Source organism: Pleurodeles waltl, chromosome 3_1 (assembly GCF_031143425.1).
Source record: "Pleurodeles waltl isolate 20211129_DDA chromosome 3_1, aPleWal1.hap1.20221129, whole genome shotgun sequence".
In the NCBI taxonomy this organism is placed as follows: domain Eukaryota; kingdom Metazoa; phylum Chordata; class Amphibia; order Caudata; family Salamandridae; genus Pleurodeles; species Pleurodeles waltl.
In genome coordinates this window covers 761,026,000-761,046,462 of record NC_090440.1, presented here as the reverse complement: position 1 = coordinate 761,046,462, position 20,463 = coordinate 761,026,000, and the positions used below count along the sequence as shown (strand labels likewise).

The 20,463-nt window shown below is 47.7% G+C and overlaps 1 protein-coding gene across 10 annotated transcripts in view; it reads right to left on the bottom strand.

Annotated features, from left to right (window-relative positions):
• Positions 1 to 20,463, bottom strand: part of PPFIBP2 (PPFIA binding protein 2) — a 1,142,047-nt gene that overhangs the window by 140,950 nt on the left and 980,634 nt on the right. For all 10 annotated transcript variants that reach the window (XM_069223551.1, XM_069223543.1, XM_069223546.1 and 7 more), the window contains one exon: positions 6,184 to 6,261. In XM_069223551.1, the coding sequence (XP_069079652.1) occupies positions 6,184 to 6,261 (78 nt within the window). The remainder of the gene's footprint in view (positions 1 to 6,183; positions 6,262 to 20,463) is intronic.

The following is a 20,463-nucleotide window of genomic DNA, read 5'->3' as shown; positions in this document are numbered from 1 at the left end:
CTCAGGTCAAGGAATCTATACCTCAAGGCATTCTTGGGCACCCCACAGCTTGCATCCACAAGATGGGAGTTGGATTTAGCTCAGCAAATTCACTGAAGGGGCATGAAAGACAAATCTCTTTGATCTTCTGGCAGCTCCAAAGGAAGGTATTAGTATAGGTTCACTTGGCAAGCAAACAGAATTATTCAGGACTCTGAAGGAGAAAGGGACATGAACAGGTAGGATAAGCTTAGGCTAGGTGTGCTTTCATAGGAATACTACATAGGCAGAAAGTTAATGTACTTGAAAAGCACATGCCATCACTCCAGCTTCACCAAAGGACTCAACCCATCAGTGCCACACTCATCCTGGTACTCCATTAGTCCATCACTCAAGTAGCCAGATGATTGCAAACCATAGAGAACACGGCACCCATGATTATTCTCAACCTGCCACTACGTACACACCTACACACACTGAACCTCAAAGAGCTTCTCTGGCTCCCCATCCACAAAGAAGCTCTCTTCAAACTCCTGACACATTTAAAGCCTTAACCAAAACTGGCCCAGCATACCTCAACCACTGCCTCAGATTTCATAACCCCCCCAGCCAGATTCCTACTTGTACACAATCCATGGGTACGCCACACCAGAACAGGCAATAGTGCCTTCCCCCACCATGCTTTGAAAACCTGGAATGCCCTGCTCCTGCACATCTGCATCAGCTCTAAAAATGTTTAACTCTGCAAGAAGCTGAAGATTTGGCATTTTAAATAGATGAGTCCAGACTGGTCTGCGTCAGCAGCAAGATACCTTCCTGGGTGACAGCATGCTTTACCAAAACACACATTATTACAAAGAACTCTGCACCCAACACTACATGCATGGGTCACATTTGCAGGCTGCTTGCCATGTTCATGCTCAGTCAGCATGTAGGAGATGTTCAGTTTACTGTATGACAAGTGCATTACAGTCACAGAACTGCATAGAACGGTGGACCGGACATATGCCAGGTTGTCACACAGTACCCTGTGTGCCAAAAACGAACAATGTTAGTGGTTTTGGCAGTGCTCTTTAAGGAACTTCCAACAGTCTTTCCCAGTATGTTTACCTCAGTTTCAACAGTAGATATGCTCACTCTGTTCGAGGAATCTAGCCTTGAAGCATTCTTGGACACCCCAAATCACATTTACAAACTGAAAGGAGTTGGATTTAGCACAGTGATCACACTAAAGGGGCATGAAAGCCATCTCCCACAGCCTCATATTGCTCTCATTGGAGCAGTTAGTAAAGTTTCACTAGCCACAAGTTCTGTAATACTATAATGTCAACGGAGTCAGATACTTGACAGGTACTAAAAACACAGTCAAACCTGTTTTCATTGTGAAGTTGTTGAGGCGCAAACCTTTAACATGTCTGGCCATATGCGTGTAGACATTTTCTTATGGTGTGTTTATATGCAAGTTAGCTGATGACTGGGTGGAGGGGGGGTTGACTGGAGAATCTGACCTGTGGCATCTGAATGTGATGCGACCTTGTCTTTGCAGCTAGCACTTCTGCAGGTGCCAAAACCAACCATTGTCAGTAGCTGTTTCACTTCAAAGGTTCAGGAACAACACTTAGGGGGTCATTCTGACCCTGCACCGCCACAGGCTGGCGGTGCTTCCTTGGGCATTCTGACAGCGGCGGTACAGCCGCGGTCAGAAACGGAAAACCGGCGGTGTACCGCCGGTTTTCCGCTGCCCTGGGGAATCCTCCATGGTGGCGCAGCTTGCTGCGCCGCCATGGGGATTCCGACCCCCATACCGCCATCCTGTTCCTGGCGGTTTTGGCCGCCAGGCACAGGATGGCGGTATGGGGTGTTGTGGGGCCCCTGGGGGCCCCTGCAGTGCCCATGCCAAGGCATGGGCACTACAGGGGCCCCCGTAACAGGGCCCCACCATGATTTTCAGTGTCTGCCATGCAGACACTGAAAATCGCGACGGGTGCAACTGCACCCGTCGCACCCCTTCCACTCCGCCGGCTCCATTCGGAGCCGGCATCCTCATGGAAGGGTGTTTCCCGCTGGGCTGGCGGGCGGCCTTCTGGCGGTCGCCCGCCAGCCCAGCGGGAAACCCAGAATACCCGCGGCGGTCATTTGACCTTGCAGCGGTATTCTGGCGGGCCCAGCCAGGCCGGCGGCTTCTGCCGCCGGCCGGGGTCAGAATGACCCCCTTAATTTCTTTGATAACTGAACACCCAGTGGTGCAACTTGCATTGCTCCCCCTCACTTTCCCATAATGCCCTGCAAAACTTGAAAGTGCATAAATGTCTAACATTACTCATTTATTTACATTTTGTGTTGGACATTTCTGGAATCTGTTGCTATCCACAAATTGATAACCATCTAGCATTCCCACATATCTCCACATAAAAATGGAACCCTTTGGTTGGGGGGGCTAGTGCCCATGGTAAGAAAGGGCACAAAATGCACCATGGACATATAAAAGGTTTCCACTGAAAACCACCCTTTTTTGGCAATGTAGGTAGCTGTCGACTTGGGGCTGGTCTGTGCCACCACTCAGAGAAAACTAGCAAACCTGCATATTTCCAGAGGAGACCAGCACGTTTTGGCTTGCATGGATCTCACACTTCTCACTTCTTACCCAGAAGCCGCTTCAAACTTCAAACTTTGGCCCAAAAAATATTTTGCTCACATTTCTGGGTCAGAAAGACCAGAAATCTACAGGATCCACAAATTTCCTACCACCTTGAGTTCCTACATGTATCCTTATAACAATAGTACCTACTTTTGTGGTTAGGCCAAGAGATCACAACACAAAAGGCCCAAAGCGGTAGTTGAAGAGTTCTGTGATAGGGATGCCTGTGGTATTTAGGGCCGTGCTCAGTAGCCACCCATGGAAACCTACCAACCACAGACATTCCAGAGTAGAGTGCCTTGTGTGGATACCATGAAGTGTTTTTTAATACCCATAATGCCTTGCAAACCTCGCCATTTCTGTAATGGAAACTTCCAGAGTCCGCAGGAATCTTTAAAATTCCTGCCATTCACCATTATTCGAATAAAAATCACTCTTCCAACACATCCAGATGATCTTTCGTTAGGATATTTAAGGGGACGATCCTGTCCATTACTTTTATGGTTCAGCCTGCATGCAGTAAAATACAACTCCAACAAAACAGAGGTCATAGCCTTATAGCACAGGAGGCACTTTTTAGTTAACAACATGGTGGACAGCCAAGCTGGTGCACCACACCTCCTGTACTCATCTGTCTTTACCTTTTCACCTCTAGGTTGCAGACCATTTAAAATGAGGCTGCTCCATTGACTTTAGGTCTCAATCTGCACATCCTACATGCCATCACTTGCCTAACTGCACTCGATTTCAATAAAGTGCATTACCTCTAAAGAGATGTGACTTGGTCACCAGTTCCACCTTGGCAACAGCGCAACCTTTATTCATAGCCATCTCTGTATGTTTCTCCTTGCTTGTTGATGTCCTTTGCCTGCTTTCTTTTTGAGGTGACTTAGATTTATCATGCATGCCCTGGTGGTGGTGTCTTTTCCTACTTGGCTCTTAAACTTGAATCCTAAACTAGAATGACAAAACCCTTAAGCTCTCGTGTAACAACAAAAAGTATAACAAGAGGTTTCACAGTCTAATCATTCATTTGGAGTAATATTGTGGTTCTGAACTGCGCCAATCTTGGTGCAGATGTGTTTTTAGGACATCTAAGTAACCCAAACAACACCCCAACAGTTTTGAGGAGTGTAAAGAAACATGTTTTTCTACCTGGAAGCTTGTTTTCAGTGTGGGGAAAAAGGTAATAGTGCAAAGATACCTTCCCCTCTCATGAACAGCTATAGACTGCCCACATGGCGCACAATCTGATGGAAGGGTATGCCTCAGAAATCTAAAACTTAGGATTTTGGAAGTTGTGAAAAGTAGAAAATCTCTGCAAGCAACAGGCAGAAATCTACTCGGAAGAATTAGAAAATGAGGGGCATATTTATACTCCGTTTGCGCCGAATTAGCGTCGTTTTTTTCGACGCAAATTCGGCGCAAAACTAACGCCATATTTATACTTTGGCGTTAGACGCGTCTAGCGCCAAAGTAGGAGTAAAGAGCGTCATTTTTTTGCGTGAACGCCTTCCTTGCGTTAATGAGATGCAAGGTAGGCGTTCCCGTCCAAAAAAATGTCTGCGACGCAAATGCGTCGTATTTATACTCCCGGGCAAAAATCACGCCCGGGAGTGGTCGGGTCAAAAAAACCCGCATTTGCGCCTCTTTTTAACGCCTGGGTCAGGGCAGGCGTTAAGGGACCTGTGGGCTCAAAATGAGCCCACAGCTGCCCTCCCATGCCCCCAGGGACCCCCCCTGCCACCCTTGCCCACCCCAGGAGGACACCCAAGGATGGAGGGACCCACCCCAGGGACATTCAGGTAAGTTCAGGTAAGTATAATTTTTTTTTTTTTAATATTTTGTTTTTGGCATAGGGGGGCCTGATTTGTGCCCCCCTACATGCCACAATGCCCAATGACCATGCCCAGGGGACATAAGTCCCCTGGGCATGGCCATTGGGCAAGGGGGCATGACTCCTGTCTTTACTAAGACAGGAGTCATGTAAATGGCGTCTGGGCGTCGTTTAAAATGGCGCAAATCGGGTTAAGACGATTTTTTAGCGTCAACCTGACTTGCGCCATTTTTAAGACGCCCTAACGCCATTTTTCCCTACGCCGGCGCTGCCTGGTGTACGTGGTTTTTTTCCACGCACACCAGGCAGCGCCGGTCTGCTTGCGCCGGCTAACGCCATTCAATAAATACGGCGCCCGCATGGTGCTTCAGAATGGCGTTAGCCGGCGCAAATTTTTTTTACGCTAAACTGCGTTAGCGCAGTTTAGCGTCAAAAAGTATAAATACGGGCCTGAATGCCTTTGGTACTGCCTTATATTCTGAACGATAATAAAATATAAGATAGTTGAAGAAAATCTACTGCGCCATAAGAGTGTGATTGTGTGTAAAACCATAGAAATACAGTTGATGTGATGTGGAGCATAACCAACCACGTTCACTAACTGAATACACTCTGCACATGGCATGGTATTGGAAAGGTTTTATGACTTTTATTTGCTAGATAATAATCCAATAAGGCATCTCCTGCATGAATAGCACCCCAAAATACAAAACTGCATTAGAGTATTGCCATCATGATGAAGGAATGAATGAAAAGCAACTTGTACTGCACACAGCTACTCTAAGGAGTGTCCCGGCGCTTAGCTCAAGGTCACAGTGTGGTGTGTGACCGTATTGTCTATTCCTGCCTTGAAAAGCCAGATTTTCAACCTTTTTCGTAACACAGAGACAGTATCCACTGAGCTAAGTCGTGTGGTTTTCCACCTAACTTTTTGATTGCAACCCTTCTGTTTTGCTGACTTCGTTCTTGCTGGCCTTAGGATTTTGCACACTTTACCGCTGCTAACCAGTGCTAAAATGCTCATGCTCTCTCCTTCAAACATGGTAGAATTGGCGTGTACCCAATTGGCCTACTTAATTTACTTGTAAGTCCCTGGTAAAGTGGCACCACCTGTGCCCAGAGCCTGTAAATGGAATGCTACTTGTGAGCCTGCAGCAGTGATTGTGCCACCTGCTTAAGTAGCCCTTTAAAATGTCTCGGGTCTGCCATTATAGCGTGAGTGCAGTTTTAGCTTTAAATCTTTTTATTGTGTTAAAAGCCAACTACATACAAAGACCATTGGTCGTAGTATAGCAAATTACAAACAGGAACAAAATACAGGAAAAACGACCCCATTACCCAACTATGTGTCACCGTCATCCCTCCTTGCCCCGGGGAATGCACCCACATCATCCATACATAACCGTACTCATCCACCCACTTCAGAGGAAATCCAACCCAGTCCTTCATTACTATTCCACAGACCAACTGCCACCGCCTGTGTGTGCAGTTTTAAATTGCCCTTTACACATCCTGGTAGTGAAAAACTCTTAAATTAATTTCCCACTCTTGCAAAGGCCTACCTCTCCTATAGGATAACACTGGTGCTTCCTTATTACATTTAATAAGCTGCCTTGGGTGTATATGAATATGACGATGTTTAGGATACATAGAAGTCTGCCTCTGATATACACGTGATGATTGTATATTTATATCTGGAAAATAATTAAAAAAGAGGTTTCTTGCTCACCTAGTAATAATTTCAGGCGACTCTTCCTGTGTTTCACGTACAAAGAGCTGGCTCTCAGAAGAAGCTGGAATGGTTGCACTATTAATAAAAATGAGCTATGTTTATTTAAAACATTTATAGCATTCTGCCAAATACTGGAGTAACACTTTAATCACAACGCTCGTGGTCTTTTCTAACATTTGAGTGCTCTAACATTAGGGATGACACATGAAAATCCTTCCTGCAATCGGAGAAACTGGAATTACGTGATTCTACGGCCACATGCATTTCCATTGAAGTACGAACACATGTATTTCCAGGGAAGTAAAGATTTGACACAAATTCCACCTTCTGATGAACAAGCACACAACAAAAACGTTAGCTAGCAAAAGCAAACCACTTTGATACATGGTGACTACCCATCTTTCAGCTGATGATTGTCCTATTCATACCATAAAATGCTGACAATATTGTTGAGTGTCACTACAAGATCGGTAACCTAATTATAAATTTTTAACAGTATAGTCCTGGATTCATTTGTGCCAGCAGAATAAAATCTATATACAATTAGCAACTCATTATCTTATAATGGGAAATGCCAGGAAAGGGGAAATTCTGAAGAAAAAAAAAACAGGAAGCATGTACCCTTTTATGTTCCTGCATAAACCCAGTGACTGGCAGCATCTGTTTACACTGGAGAATGTATAGTAGGTGTAATGAACAACACAGCTTCACAAATGTGATCACCTACAGTGCAGTGGGCTGAACGGATTTACACCAAAGTAAGCAAAAAGCTAGTTCTTGGTCCAGAAAGAGTGCTTTTTGTGATTTGGTGTAAATCCGTTTGGTAGTTTTTGATCAATTAATGCTAAAAAAATGTAGTAGTATATTTCACACTGCAGAGGATTTGCAGAGCTGACAGATCATGGTGAGAACCGATTGGCTTCCAACAAATCAACAACAATGTGGCAGTAGCTGTCTTATCTGGACTCAGACCTTTACAAAAATGTAAAAAAACTTGAAACCATAAAGAGGGCAGAGAAGGGATACCCTGACCTCGTAGACCCAGTGGTGGGGTGGGCCAGGGCCTGGGAGGAATGTTAAGGGGAGTGGGGCATTTCTGATCTGAAACCTGCATGAGAATCGTTAGAAACCACTAGTGTTTTAGAAGGTTTAGGTAAAGCGGGTTCTGTATTCAGTAACTGGTTTACAACAGCTGGAGAAGGAATTATCCAAGCCATACCAGTACCTATGCTAACTGATCTTACTGGATTTTTCTAAGGTATTAAATGTTATCTTGAAAAGAGAAAGAGCAGAGAGAGGAACAAACAGAAAAAAAGGCAATTAGAAGTAAGTGATCACATCAATCAAGAGTATAAAAGGCTGAAGAAATCTGGGAGCTTAAAGAGAAAAAGAAAAGACTTAACTGAAGGTGAGAGTGAACTCTGAAGATTCAACTGTGAAAAATGTGTGGTGGCTGATAACCATCAGAGGTGGGAGGTAGCAAAAGGGTTTTCAATGTTGAGAATTAACATGTATACCTTAGAAGAAAATAAGTGCTTTTAAATGCAAATAAATGTAGTTGGCAGTCATATTTACACGTATTAGGCCTGAATAGCTGAAGCAGCATTTTTCACAAGCTGACCTGGTTAAAGAATGTGAAATGTTAAGTTTTCTGACTTTCCCTTACGCATATTTTTCATAATGTATAACAGTTGTTTAAAAGGTTTTGTTTAACTCTGCAAATATTTCTACTTCCACAAAGAACACTGTAGAATAATGAATAGGCAATCTATCTGCTAGTGAGGTAATGTAGAAGCTTGTACTCTAAAGGAAAATGGATGGTGAGAAAGTTTGTAAAACTAAACGCCATATTTGATAAAAATGTTTCATTCAACATTGCTGTCTGTGTACTACTGTATTCCTGGTGAGAAGACACAGGAGTTATCCTGTTTCCAGGACGGCACTGAAAGCTGATTGGCTGACTGACTAACGAAGATGCAACATGTTGCAAAAGCTTACATTATACGGTCTACAATAATGTGTGTTCCCAGAGTAGATTACCTCATTCCTTTACCACTTTACCCTGCCTACATCTATGCTACTCATGCTGAGATGCTACTGAGTTTCTTAATCCTTTATGGGAAGTTCTACTTTGATTGCTTTTTGAACTACTGAGCTGATATTTGACCAGGACGTACATCACATAGGTTTCCTCTCTGGGCGAGGGCTGGGAGTAGAAGAGGCACACCAGAGAAAAGGAAAGGGCTTCTCATGTTCCCAGTTTCACTCTGCTGTGCATTCCCGCTGCATGATCGCATGTGGGACCACATTACTGCAGCAGGAATGCAAACACTAGCCACCAGGGCTTGTTTGTTCTTGGGGGAAGCTGCCTCTGGGCAAGGATTTCTCCCCCCAGTAATGTCACCAATATTAACTCTGGTTTCTACCCCCTGGGGGCACACTGATCCACTATATACCATGAACTGTTTTTGCTGTACATGTAGGTGAGCAGCCACCTGGGCAAAGGTCGCTCTCCTGAACTGGGTAATGTTTATTTTGCTTTATGCCCCTGCAGGGAGTTGTTTTTTCCCCTATCACGCTTTAGTGGGTAATGTGCATAGTCGAGTAGGCCTTTATTTCGGATGCACGTCTGGTTTGTTTTCCTGCAAATGAATGGAGGGATTTTTGCAGTCCACTATATTTTGAAAAATTATTTTATTTGTTTTGCTATTGCTTACTGCAATGCTTTCTGTAAGTAATTGAGGTTTTGATTGATTAGGGTGAAAACACCATTCAAACAATCACAGTCCTTGAAAGGGGGAAAATCACACTCACTAAATTAACTTGTGCTTAGCTCCCTGCTAGCTTGGCCCAAAGGCAGTCAGGCTTAACTTGGAGGCACTGAGTAATTATTTATGCAACACTCAAACAGTAATGAAGTGAAAACACAACACAAGAAAAATCCCACACCAATTTAGAAAGATAGAGAAACGTTTAATAAATATGAGACACAAACTAATTAAATCCTATCTGTAGAACAGGAGGTATGAATGTTTAAACATTTCGGGAAAAATAGCACCTAAGAAATCAAAGCCCCAACCACTGGTATCTGGTCCCGTACACTGAGACAAAATCAAAAGTTAAGGTCAACCGCCACGGAGCACAGTTGGGATACACGAGGCAGATTGGACCCAGTCTTGGCTTACCTTCAGCCATAGAAGAAATTCTGAAGAAAAGTCCAAGAGAAGGTACGGTTCAGCAGAGCAAGGCAGCAGGCTGTGTCCTAGTAGTCGAAAACCTTCAGTGGGACAAAGCTGTAAGCCGTTGCCAAAGAGGGCTCCACGAGGCTGGATACCATCGCTCGAAGGTAGTGCTGAACAAGATGTACTGCTGCAGAGAAGAAAGTAGCAGTAGCAACAGGAACGTCCAGCTGACTGGCATTGCGCCTTGGTCAGATCGGCTGGTAGGTAGGTCTCGATTTTCTTTTGGTTCTTCTGGCACTTTTTGGTGAACATTTTCCCAAGTCCCAACTTTTAGGTTTAGACAGTAGCAGCACCGTTAACAGCACTTCCAAGAGTCTAGGATCTGGGGGGCAGCTCTTGAATGGTTAGGACTTACTGCTATGGCGTTCTTGTGTCCCTGCAGTTCACACATGAGGTCAGCCATCTAGCCCATGGGGTTACTCTGGTAATCGTGGGAGTACGTACATGGCTCTCTCTCGGTCACGCATCAGAGGAGTCCTCAAGCAGCAAGGCAGTCCACTGAAGAAGGCAAGCATCAAGCATCAGGGCAGCCCACTGAGTAACAAGGTAGGCCTCAAGCAGTAAGGCTTCCAACCTGTGGCTGTGGGATGAGAGGGGGCAAGTACTGCATTTTTCAGGTGTCATGTTGTGCCTATGCTATTCATGTGGGTTTTTTTCAAATTGGTAATTTCTTCTTTTACCTTTATTTTCTCTCTTGCTTCGAAAATGTTTAGTTACACATGACTTCTTGTGCTTTATCATGTTAACTGTTTAATTTCTTATCATTTGTTTTTGTTAACTTAATGTTTGTTTTCTTTTTATTGTAGGGGAAGCTTTTGATCTCCTTGGTTTAAATTTCTATTTGCGGTTTTAGTTTTGGATCTGCGGTTTAGGTAGGTGACTGTGTTCAATAAAGAAACATTATTTGTGATGTTTACTTCAAATTAGTATCCAAGTCCTGCTTAAATGTTTAACTGTTGTAATACTGTACATTGAGCTTATATTATATTGTGTTCCAAATTCACATTTGGGTTTGTGCAAAATCAATAATGTGCCACCTTGTGTGTAATTCTGCTTTTTTCTTTCCTGTCTGGTGGGATATCTTTCGTGTTTGCTGTGCAGGGTCCTCATTCTAGCTGTCTGTGGCAAGTGAGATGTATCTGGTATCTATTTGTAGTAGAAGGTTCATTGCCTGTTTTGTACTTAGAGATTTTTTTTAGATCTATACATTTTAATAGCCATAATTAGTGTTTGATAGAGCCACAATTTGTGGAGTTCTAATTTGAGTCAGTGCTGTCAAGTGGGATTTTTAAGCATTGTGGCTGCACAGGCTGACCACCCAGTAGGTTGTTTTAGAATCTTCCTCTGAACATGGATTTGGTACTGACTGCATCTGGGGCAGAGAACCATGTACACAATTCTGGTAGTGAATTTTCTGAATCATCTGATAAATCCACTATTAGTGCAGAACAAATTCCTCATTCATTGAACTGCCTGTAGTGCATCATAAGCAAGCTGTACTGCAGCCAGGGGCTGAAGGCTCTCCACTGAAAGTGCTGAACCCTGGGTTGCCCCTAACATGTTGCAGCCTGTTTTGCCTGCTTTTAGTTGTGTTGCAGGTTGTAAAGGTAATAATGAGAATGTTTAACTATTCATTTCTTCCAACTCTTTATTAATGATGTGTTTTTGAACAATACTTCTGAGCAGACCAATCTGTAAGCAGAACAGGTTTTTCTGAACAACAGTGTCACACTAAAGCCAAACTTCAGAGCTACCTGATGGGCTTCCACAAATCTCCACAAGATGAAGTATTTCTGCGGTTCAAAGGTTTTGATAGGATTGCTAAGGAAGCCATTGTTGTCTTTACACTGGACTACTAGTCCCTTGAGGCCAACTACCAGTTTATGAGCAAACATGAGCAAAGATCAGTATTTGCTTCTGCTGAGAATGCTACATTTTGTGGATAATGCTATAACGCTGCCACAAGAACACCCTGACTGTGATGTCTTGTCAAGATTTGGCCTGTACCAGATAGTTGATTGTTTCTCAAGACAGCAATGTTCTGGTACAAGATATATCTATGGACGAGTCTCTTGTCCTCTTCAAAGGCCGCTTGTTTTTCTGGCATACACACTCAGCAAAAGAGCATGTTATGGTATTGAGCTATATATTTTGTGAGAAAGTGTCACTCGATAGGTGTATAGTTTCAGCTTGTACAGGAATTCTGCAACTGACCTACTTTGTTGCCTTTCCAGTTTTGGAGTTAGTGAAGAATTGTTTGGGAGTTTGCCAGAACACTTTTTCACAAAGGTCACCATTTATATGTTGACAATTTCCACACAGGAGTGCAATTTTTGAAAGAACTGCTCAAAGTGGGCACTGTGGCATATGGCACAATCCGCTCTAACTGTAAAGGTTACCCTAGAGTGCTTGTATGTTAGAAGCGTCAAAGTGGACAGAGCAGCGCCTCGCTCAGCAATGAACTACTTGTTCGGAAATGCTCAGACAGAAGACATGTCCACAGGCTCACAACTATTGACGATGAAAGCACTTCACCCATGACTGTTTGGAACTGGATAGCAGAACGGTACAAACCAGTATGCTTTCTAAACTTTAACACGCAGATACAATAACACTGCATTTACATCCCCACAGGACCCCACCGTCACCGGAGAGGAGGTGCCAGCCACATCCAGTCCCCCCCCAGAAGAGGCCCACAGTGATGACAGCAGATCTGCACGCCTGGATCACGATAAACAACCTGGCCCATCAGGGACCTCTGGACAGTCAGTTACCCAGACAGAGTCCCAACCCACCACATAGCCTCCCCCCTCAGGAAATGACACCACAGCACTCACCCAGCGGGCCCATCCTTCTGTCCCCAGGACACGTCAATCAGCAGTGTGTCCCCCACTACAGGGACCCAAGGCAACCCCACAAACACAAGACGATCAGGGACCTGGGGTCAGTGGCAGTGGGCACACCATTCAGGGGACAAAGGCACAGGACAACAGGGACGCTGGGAGGACTGCTGTGCAACAAGGGGAGGACAAGCCCAGGGAACCGACTCTCCACGAGGCACTCACCAACATCCTGGGAGCATACCACCATTCCCAGGAGACCACGGGCCAGATACTGGCCAAGTTGCAGTTGACCCAGTGGCTGCAGGAGGGACAGCACCTGGGGATCAGGGAGGACCTGAGAGATATCCACACTACCCTGGTCACCATTGCAGGGGTGCTGGCAGACATGGCCAACACCATGAGGGAGGCAGTGGCACACCAACGGGCCCCTGACACTAGCCACACCGAAGAACAGCCCTCCACCTCCACCGTCGCTAGTGGAAAGGAGGCCTCGCCACAGGCACAACAAGCCACCAGCACCCCACCACCTGAAGAAGGAGAACCATCATGCAAACGGTCCCTGCGATCCAAGCAGAAGACAGAGAACATTGCCAAGACCCCCGCCAGGAAATAAGACTCTCCTGACTGTCCTCCTGTGTCTCACTCTGTCAACCTTTCCACCTTGATCTGCCATTGATCCCCTTCCTATGCCCCCTTGGACAATGCACCTGTGATACAAATAGACTGGACTCTACCCTGGACTTTCCTCCATCAGCAACCCATCCCATTGCAATACCCCCTCCACTTCTCAGCACCAAAATAAACACCCTTGGAACAAAATCAAATATGGAGTCAATGGTTTGACAAATGTATTAGTTTCACAAACTGTAAACATTGCAATTCAAATGCACAGTAATATTCACATAGGTATGACCTGTAGTGGGCAGCAGTAAACACACCAGGAGCCAGAGTGGGGCACAGAGATCTGAAAATAGAGATGCCAAAGGTTACAGTAAGTGGCCATAGATATAGGGAATTCAGGCTGCCATGTTCAATTTCAAACACAAAACTGCAATGGAAGGTGAAGTTACAGTCTCTTACCTGTGTGTCACTGGAAGTACTGTTGAATTAGTGTACTTCTGTTGTCCACATCTTCTTCCTCTGCCTCCTCTTCGTCACCGTCCACAGGCTCCACAGCTGCCACACAACCATCCCGAGGCTCATCCTCCTGCAGAAAAGGTACCTGGCATCTCCAGGCCAGGTTGTGCAACATGCAACGATGATCTGGCACACCTTCTTGGGTGAGTAGTACAGGGATCCACCTGTCAGATGGAGGCACCGGAATCTGGCCTTCAGGAGGCCAAAGGTTCGCTCAATTATCCTCCTTGTTCGCCCATGTGCCTCATTGTAACATTCCTCTTCCCTTGTCCTGGCATTCCTCACTGGGGTCAGTAGCCATGAGAGGTTGGGGTAACCAGAGTCACCTGCAAATATTGAGAGATACCTGTTAGCCACACACTCACCCTTCGTGCCAAACCCACACCCATATACCTACATCAACTGGGTGGGGACCATGGGCTCACCTATTAGCCACACCCGGTGTCTCTGGAGTTGAGCCATCACATATGGGATGCTGCTATTCCTCAGGATATAGGCATCATGCACAGAGTCAGGACTCTTGGCATTGACATGGGAGATGTACTGGTCCGCCAAACACACCATCTGCACATTCAGGGAGTGAAAACTTGTTTCTGAACACTTGTTCATTTCTCCAGGGGGGACAAATGCAATATGTGTACCATCAATGGCACCAATGATGTTGAGGATAGTCAGCCTTCACAGTGGCCAAATCCTCCACCTGAGGGAATACGATGTAGCTGCGCATGTGTTTCAGCAGGGCAGACAACAGTCTGGTCAGCACGTTTGTGAACATAGGCTGTGACATCCCTGATGCCATGGCCACTGTCGCTTGGAAGGAACCACTTGCCAGGAAATGGAGCACTGACAGGACCTGCACTAGAGGGGGGATACCTGTGGGGTGGCGAATAGTTGAGATCAGGTCTGGCTCCAATTGGGCACACAGTTCTTGGATTGTGGCCCTATCAAGTCTGTAGGTCAGGATAATGTGCCTGTCCTCCATTGCCGCCAGGTCCACCACGGGTCTGTACATGGGGGGATGTCTCCATCTCCTATTCATCCTCAGTGGTTGAACTCTAGGGTGAAAAACGGTGAGCAGAAGGTCATATTCACACACATTTCAACATTCATATGCAATATTTGCTTTACAGAAACAGTATGTGAACTCGTAAGTCAGTTGATCTGCCAATGTCTGCTGTGACCCAGTTAGGTGCCATGACCTGTGCCCCCCTGAAATGGCGGCTGCCTGACCTGTAAGGAGGAAGAAGTGGAAATGAGGTAATTCAGCTGGCGTTGTGTGCTGTTGCAGTCGGCGGTCGATGACTGCTGCGCAACACCGCACTGGTTATCATTGGGCCCTATGGGTTCCAGGAGGCAATGGCGATGTACGCTGGCGGTGACGGTACACAGCGCCGCGGACGTGACCACCATTTTCTATCTGTGCACTCACTTGCTACCTGACCTTCAACAGGAGAGGACCTACACTGCAAGTGCTGCTGTGACCTGTGTCTGGAAGTGACAATGCATCGGATGTCTGGGGAAAGGGCCCCTGCCTTCACTTCGGAGGAGTTGGAGAGACTGGTCGATGGGGTCCTACCTTAGCACACTTTACTCTATGGTCCTCCAGACAAACAGGTGAGTACACTGTGAGCATGACGCGTGGGCCATGAATGTATGGACTGCTGTGTGTGTAATCCTTGTATGTGTGTGTGTGTGTGTGGGGGGGGCAGGAGGGGGGTGTCTCAGGGGTCCTCAGCAGAGTGCTGCATGTATGGTGGTCAATGTATGTGCGTAAGGGGATGGGGGGATATGTTGGGCCAGGAGTATAACAGTCCAGACGGTATGACTAATACCTTTTCTGCTGTTTTTTTTCTGCAGGTCAGCGGCCATCAGAAAAAGGCTATTTGGCGTGAATCACCAAGGAGGTGTGGACCCTGGGGGTCTTTGACAGGCAGAGCACCCACTGCCGCAACCGGTGGGAGGAAGACGGCAGAGGCCCAGCTGGGGCTGGCCTCCCAACGAGGAAGGGGTGCCCGTCGTACCCTGACACCCCCTGATGTTCCGCATCCTGGCTGTGGCCTATCCGGAGTTGGATGGGTGCTTGAAGGCATCACAGCAGCCACAAGGGGGTGAGTACAGATTCTGAATCATGACTTTGCGCACGTTAAGGTATTACCAGGGTGGGGGCTGTGGGTGATCCTAGGCCAGGGCGAACATGGCAGGGTATGTTCAATGATGGGCAAGCTCGGAAGCACTCCAACCCCAATAATGTTAGTGGGCATCTACTACTGGGCAGGTTCCTGTGGGTTTCAGGTGTGCAGCTAATGGAGTTAGGCATTGTACCCCATGGGCTGGTGACTAGCATTGTAACTGGTAGTGTATGGCCTACTGCATAGGGCTGTTCCCTGATGTGTACGCCAACGATAGTGTTGTTGCTGACATTAACTAAGTGTATCCTCTGTCTCTCCCCCGCCCCTTTTTGTTTTGTCACCCTGTCCTTGTGTAGCATCATCTGGCAGAGGAGCAGAGGCACCGACGGAGGGAGCTGCGTCCCACATGGGCCTGGAGGCCGAATCCACCGACGGTGAGTGCACCAATGGGACGGAGGGGAGCACCACATCGGAGACAGGAGGGGACAGTACCGACAGCGACACCTCCGCGATGGCAGGTCCCTGGCGGTGGTGGACACCTCTATGGCCACCCCAACCACAGGTACAGCCGCCACCCCCGTACCAGCACCGCACTCCCAGCAGCCCCTCCACGTGTTTCCCGTGCCCGCTCACCGAGGAGGGTGGACATCTCCTTCGCCCCAGGCACCTCAGGACCTGCCCTGCTGCCCTCAGTGAGGAGGCTACTGACCCCTTGAGATCCCTCTCTGTTGGACAGCCAACCATACTGAATGCCATCCAGGGTGTAGTAGGGCATTTGCAACAAACAAATGCATACCTGGAGGGCATTCACTCTGGTGTGGCGGCCCAACAGAGAGCATTCCAGGCTCTGGCCAACGCACTGATGGCAGCCACTGTCCCAGTCTCCAGCCTCCCCCTCCTGCTTCCTCTACCCAGTCCCAATCCCCTCAACCCCAGCCTATCCCAAGCACACCTTCAGACCAGCAATCACCCAAATCAACACACAGAAGGGGCTCAGGCAAACACAAGCACCACACTTCAAGTCACAAGCACTCACACAAGCACCATCCATATGCAAACAAACCAACATCCACAGCCTCCACTGTGTCCCCCTCGTCGTCGTCGTCCACCTCCCTTCCAGGGGCGTCTCCACTCACACCTGCATGCACTACATCCTCATCCACAACCTCCATCACCAGTACGCCTATCACTACCCACCCCTCACTGGCAGACACCACCCCCACATCCATGCACACATCCCCTGTGTCCTCTCCCACTGTGTCTGTGCCCCCCTCCTCCCAAAGTACACAAACGCAAGCACTCAGACACCCAACAGCCATCCACCTCACAACAGCATCTAGCCCATGCACCTGCCCCCAAACACAGCAGACTGACACCTCCTACAACCACTCCCTCTTCCTCCACTCCCAAACCTTCACCCTCTTCCCACCCCAGTGTCCCTAAGAAGCTTTTCCTCGCCACCGATGACCAATTCCCTACCGCTCCCCCCTCCTCCCCTCCTCCCTCCATCATGTCCTTCACTTCGGGACAGGGTGGCCAGAACCCAGCCCCGCACCTCAGCCACCCAGTCCACGGCCACTGTGGTTTCTGCAGCAACGGCAGGTGTAGAGGCTCCAAGGAGGCACCCGTCAGCCCAGCCAGTGTGCCAGCACCACCTGCCAAGGCCAAGAAGGGTCCGCCACCTGGCAATGGCAAGAAGGGGACACCAGCCAGCAAGGGGAAGGATGCACCACCAGCCAGCAAGGGCACGAAAAAGACACCTGCTGGCAGAAGCAAGGAGGCACCACCATCTGCCAACGGCAGGAAGGGGCACACAGCACCAGCCATGGCACTTCAGCCGTCTGAGGCTGCAGGTGAAGGCCTGGAGGCTACCACCACCACTGGCAGCACCGCCACCTGCACAGGGGCCAGCACCGCCGCATACACCGCAGCCAGCACCACGCATACACCGCGGCTAGCACCACGCATGCACCGCGGCCAGCACCGCCACATGCACCGCCGCCAGCAGCACCACTGCCAGCAGCAGCCCCAGTGGGCAGCCGTCCGAGGCTGCAGGTGAAGGCCTGGAGGCTACCACTGCCAGCACCGCCACCTGCACCATGGCAAGCACCGCCACATGCACTGCCAGTAGCAGCAGCCCCAGTGGGCAGCCGTCTGAGGCTGAAGGTGAAGGCCTGGACTCTACCACCACCACTGCCAGCACCGCCACCTGCAGCACAACTGGCATCCACTGAGCAGCCGTCACCGCCGACAAACAGTGTGTAGTGGTGACTAAATGGGCTGCAGTGCGTCCTGGCCCCTGCAACACCTGTCGGTGTGACACACAGGTGAGAGACTGTGACCTTGCCCCATCCAGGATGGGGCACACTGGGCACAAGGCCCCCTCCAGAACCAGTGGAAGAAGGCATCCACTCATCCCTTCCTTGCCAGGATGAAGCACACCAGGCACAAGGCCCCCTCCAGAACCAGTGGAAGAAGGCATCCACTTGAGAGACTGTGGCTTTGCATTTCTCAGGACCAAGCAGTGGGCATACCACACACTTGAGACTGTGGCCTTGCACTCCCCAGGACCAAGCAGTGGGCAAACCACCCACTTGAGAGACTGTGGCCTTGCACTCCCCAGGACCAAGCAGTGGGCAAACCACCCACTTGAGAGACTGTGGCCTTGCACTCCCCAGGACAAGCACTGGGCAAACCACCCACTAGAGAGACTGTGGCCTTGCACTCCCCAGGACCAAGCAGTGGGCATACCACCCACTTGAGAGACTGTGGCCTTGCACTCCCCAGGACCAAGCAGTGGGTATACCACCCACTTGAGAGACTGTGGCCTTGCACTCCCCAGGACCAAGCAGTGGGCATGGAGCCCCCTCCAGGCCAGTGGTGTTGACCCATCTTCCGGCTGAGGTGCCCCCCCATTCCCCGTCCCCCTGAGGTGCCTGTGTGTTTTCGACCTGATGCCCCTGCAGTGTTCTCTCCGTATTGAGGCAGGAGTCAAGTGTGGCCTTGGCCTATGTGTTTTGGCCCAGTAGGCCACGGACATTTTGGAGTGGGCATTGTCCCTCCTTTTGTATATATTGTACATACTGTTTGTTGCTTTAAGAACATATTTTCCTATATTTATAATATTACACTCAATTTAATCAATTCCTTTTGTCCTTGTGTTATTCCTGAGGGCTACGGGATATATGTAATGTTGTTTCATCTGTTTATGTGTATGGTGTTGGGGGTAGGGGTGTTCCGTGTGTGTGTCACTCTCTTTTTCCTCCCCCCTCCCTTGTGTGCTAGGTGCAGTACTCACTGTGGTCGTCTTCGCCGGCGTTCATACTCCTGGTGTATGAGAAGGTACACCAGCATTGGGAAAAAGTGCAGCTCTGACTCCATGGCGTGGTTCTTCCTTGAGTGTCGAGAGGTGAGTCGTTTCCCTTCGGAGTACTGTTTCTGCTGAGTTTTTGATAGCGTTGGTACCGCACCGGAAGAGCTGGCGGATAGGCGTGTTGTAATGCAGTGGGAGGTACATTGTCTTCCGCCTGGCTGTTGGCGATTACCGCTGCGGTGTTTGTTGCTACCGCCGTGGCGATCTATGTATTGTGTAAGTGGCTGTTTGTGTTGGCGGTGTCCGCCGTGGCCATGATTCCAAATTTTTACCACCGGCCTACTGGCGGTGTTACCGCCTCTTTATTACTGACCGCCAGGGTAGTAATGAGGGCCTGAGTTAGGGCTGGTGGAAATTGAACTTGAAAACTACAAGGCTTTTAGAGGGATTCTCAAACATGAGAAGTCATGTCATCTTCAATACATTGTATGTCTCTGTCCTTAAATTTAAAGCCAAGCTAATCAAGGAAAGTTTGTAGAAAAGCCAGGAGGACTGATTCATTACATTCATTGTGAAGGGCTACATCAATACAAAACATCTTACCCACATTCTCTAAACACTAACTTACAATTCCCTAGCAAATGCCAAATTGCAGAAAAGTAACTGTAGTTACTACTTTTCTTAAGAGGTATCCGACCCCTCAAACTGGTCTAGATTGTTTAACATGAGACAGGATGAAACTGTTTTACTTAAGGTTAGCCTGCTACCGTAATGGCAAAGCAAAGCAGGGAAGCAGAAGACAGCCTATGAGGAACAATTGTTGTAAATTGGGTGATGGCTCAAGTTCTTCTAGTAAATTATAACTATTCTGGTTAATACACTGCACCATGGCTAGCCTCGCCACTCATACAAAAGAGTGACCCCAGATGGAGAACAGTAAAATGCAAAAGCATAAAGTGGCATACTGCCAATTTCATAGAATAAGAACCTCCTACAGTAGTGAGCCCCAGAGTCATCTGTTTATAATTAGGGTCATACATAACTGCACTCAATAGAGAAATACATTATATTCATGAGTATTCAGGCTTGTGGTATATGCTAAAGTACAAATAATGTGCCTGGGAGGCATCTCTACTTTACCACACAAAGCACAGTCAACCTCAATCAGTATGTTAGAGGGAGAAAGTTGTACAGTAGGCAAGTTATTGCCCAGGAGTACCACTGATTTTCTGCAGCCTATTGTGCTGTTTATCCAGGGACTTTTGTCAAAGTGGTTGACAGTTAACTCTCTCAAACACTGCCAAATTGCTCCTCTGACAGTCATGCTGCACTCAGCTACAGCCGCCACAGCTTCCACAGTGTACATACTTCCCCTGCAACAAAGTTTAAAATGTTCAATCGTTCATCCTTTGTTTTTTATAAATCACATGACAGTTCTCTATTCAGGAACCTAGTAAGTGAAAGACTAACAGCTAAAACCTGGTACTAAGCCAATGCAACAATATATTTGTGTTTCAGCATTCCACCACCCTAAGGATACTTCTTGTTTGTATATGTCTCTATAAATACCATGGCCCGAGTTGACACGAATGCCTACAAAATCTATATGGCAA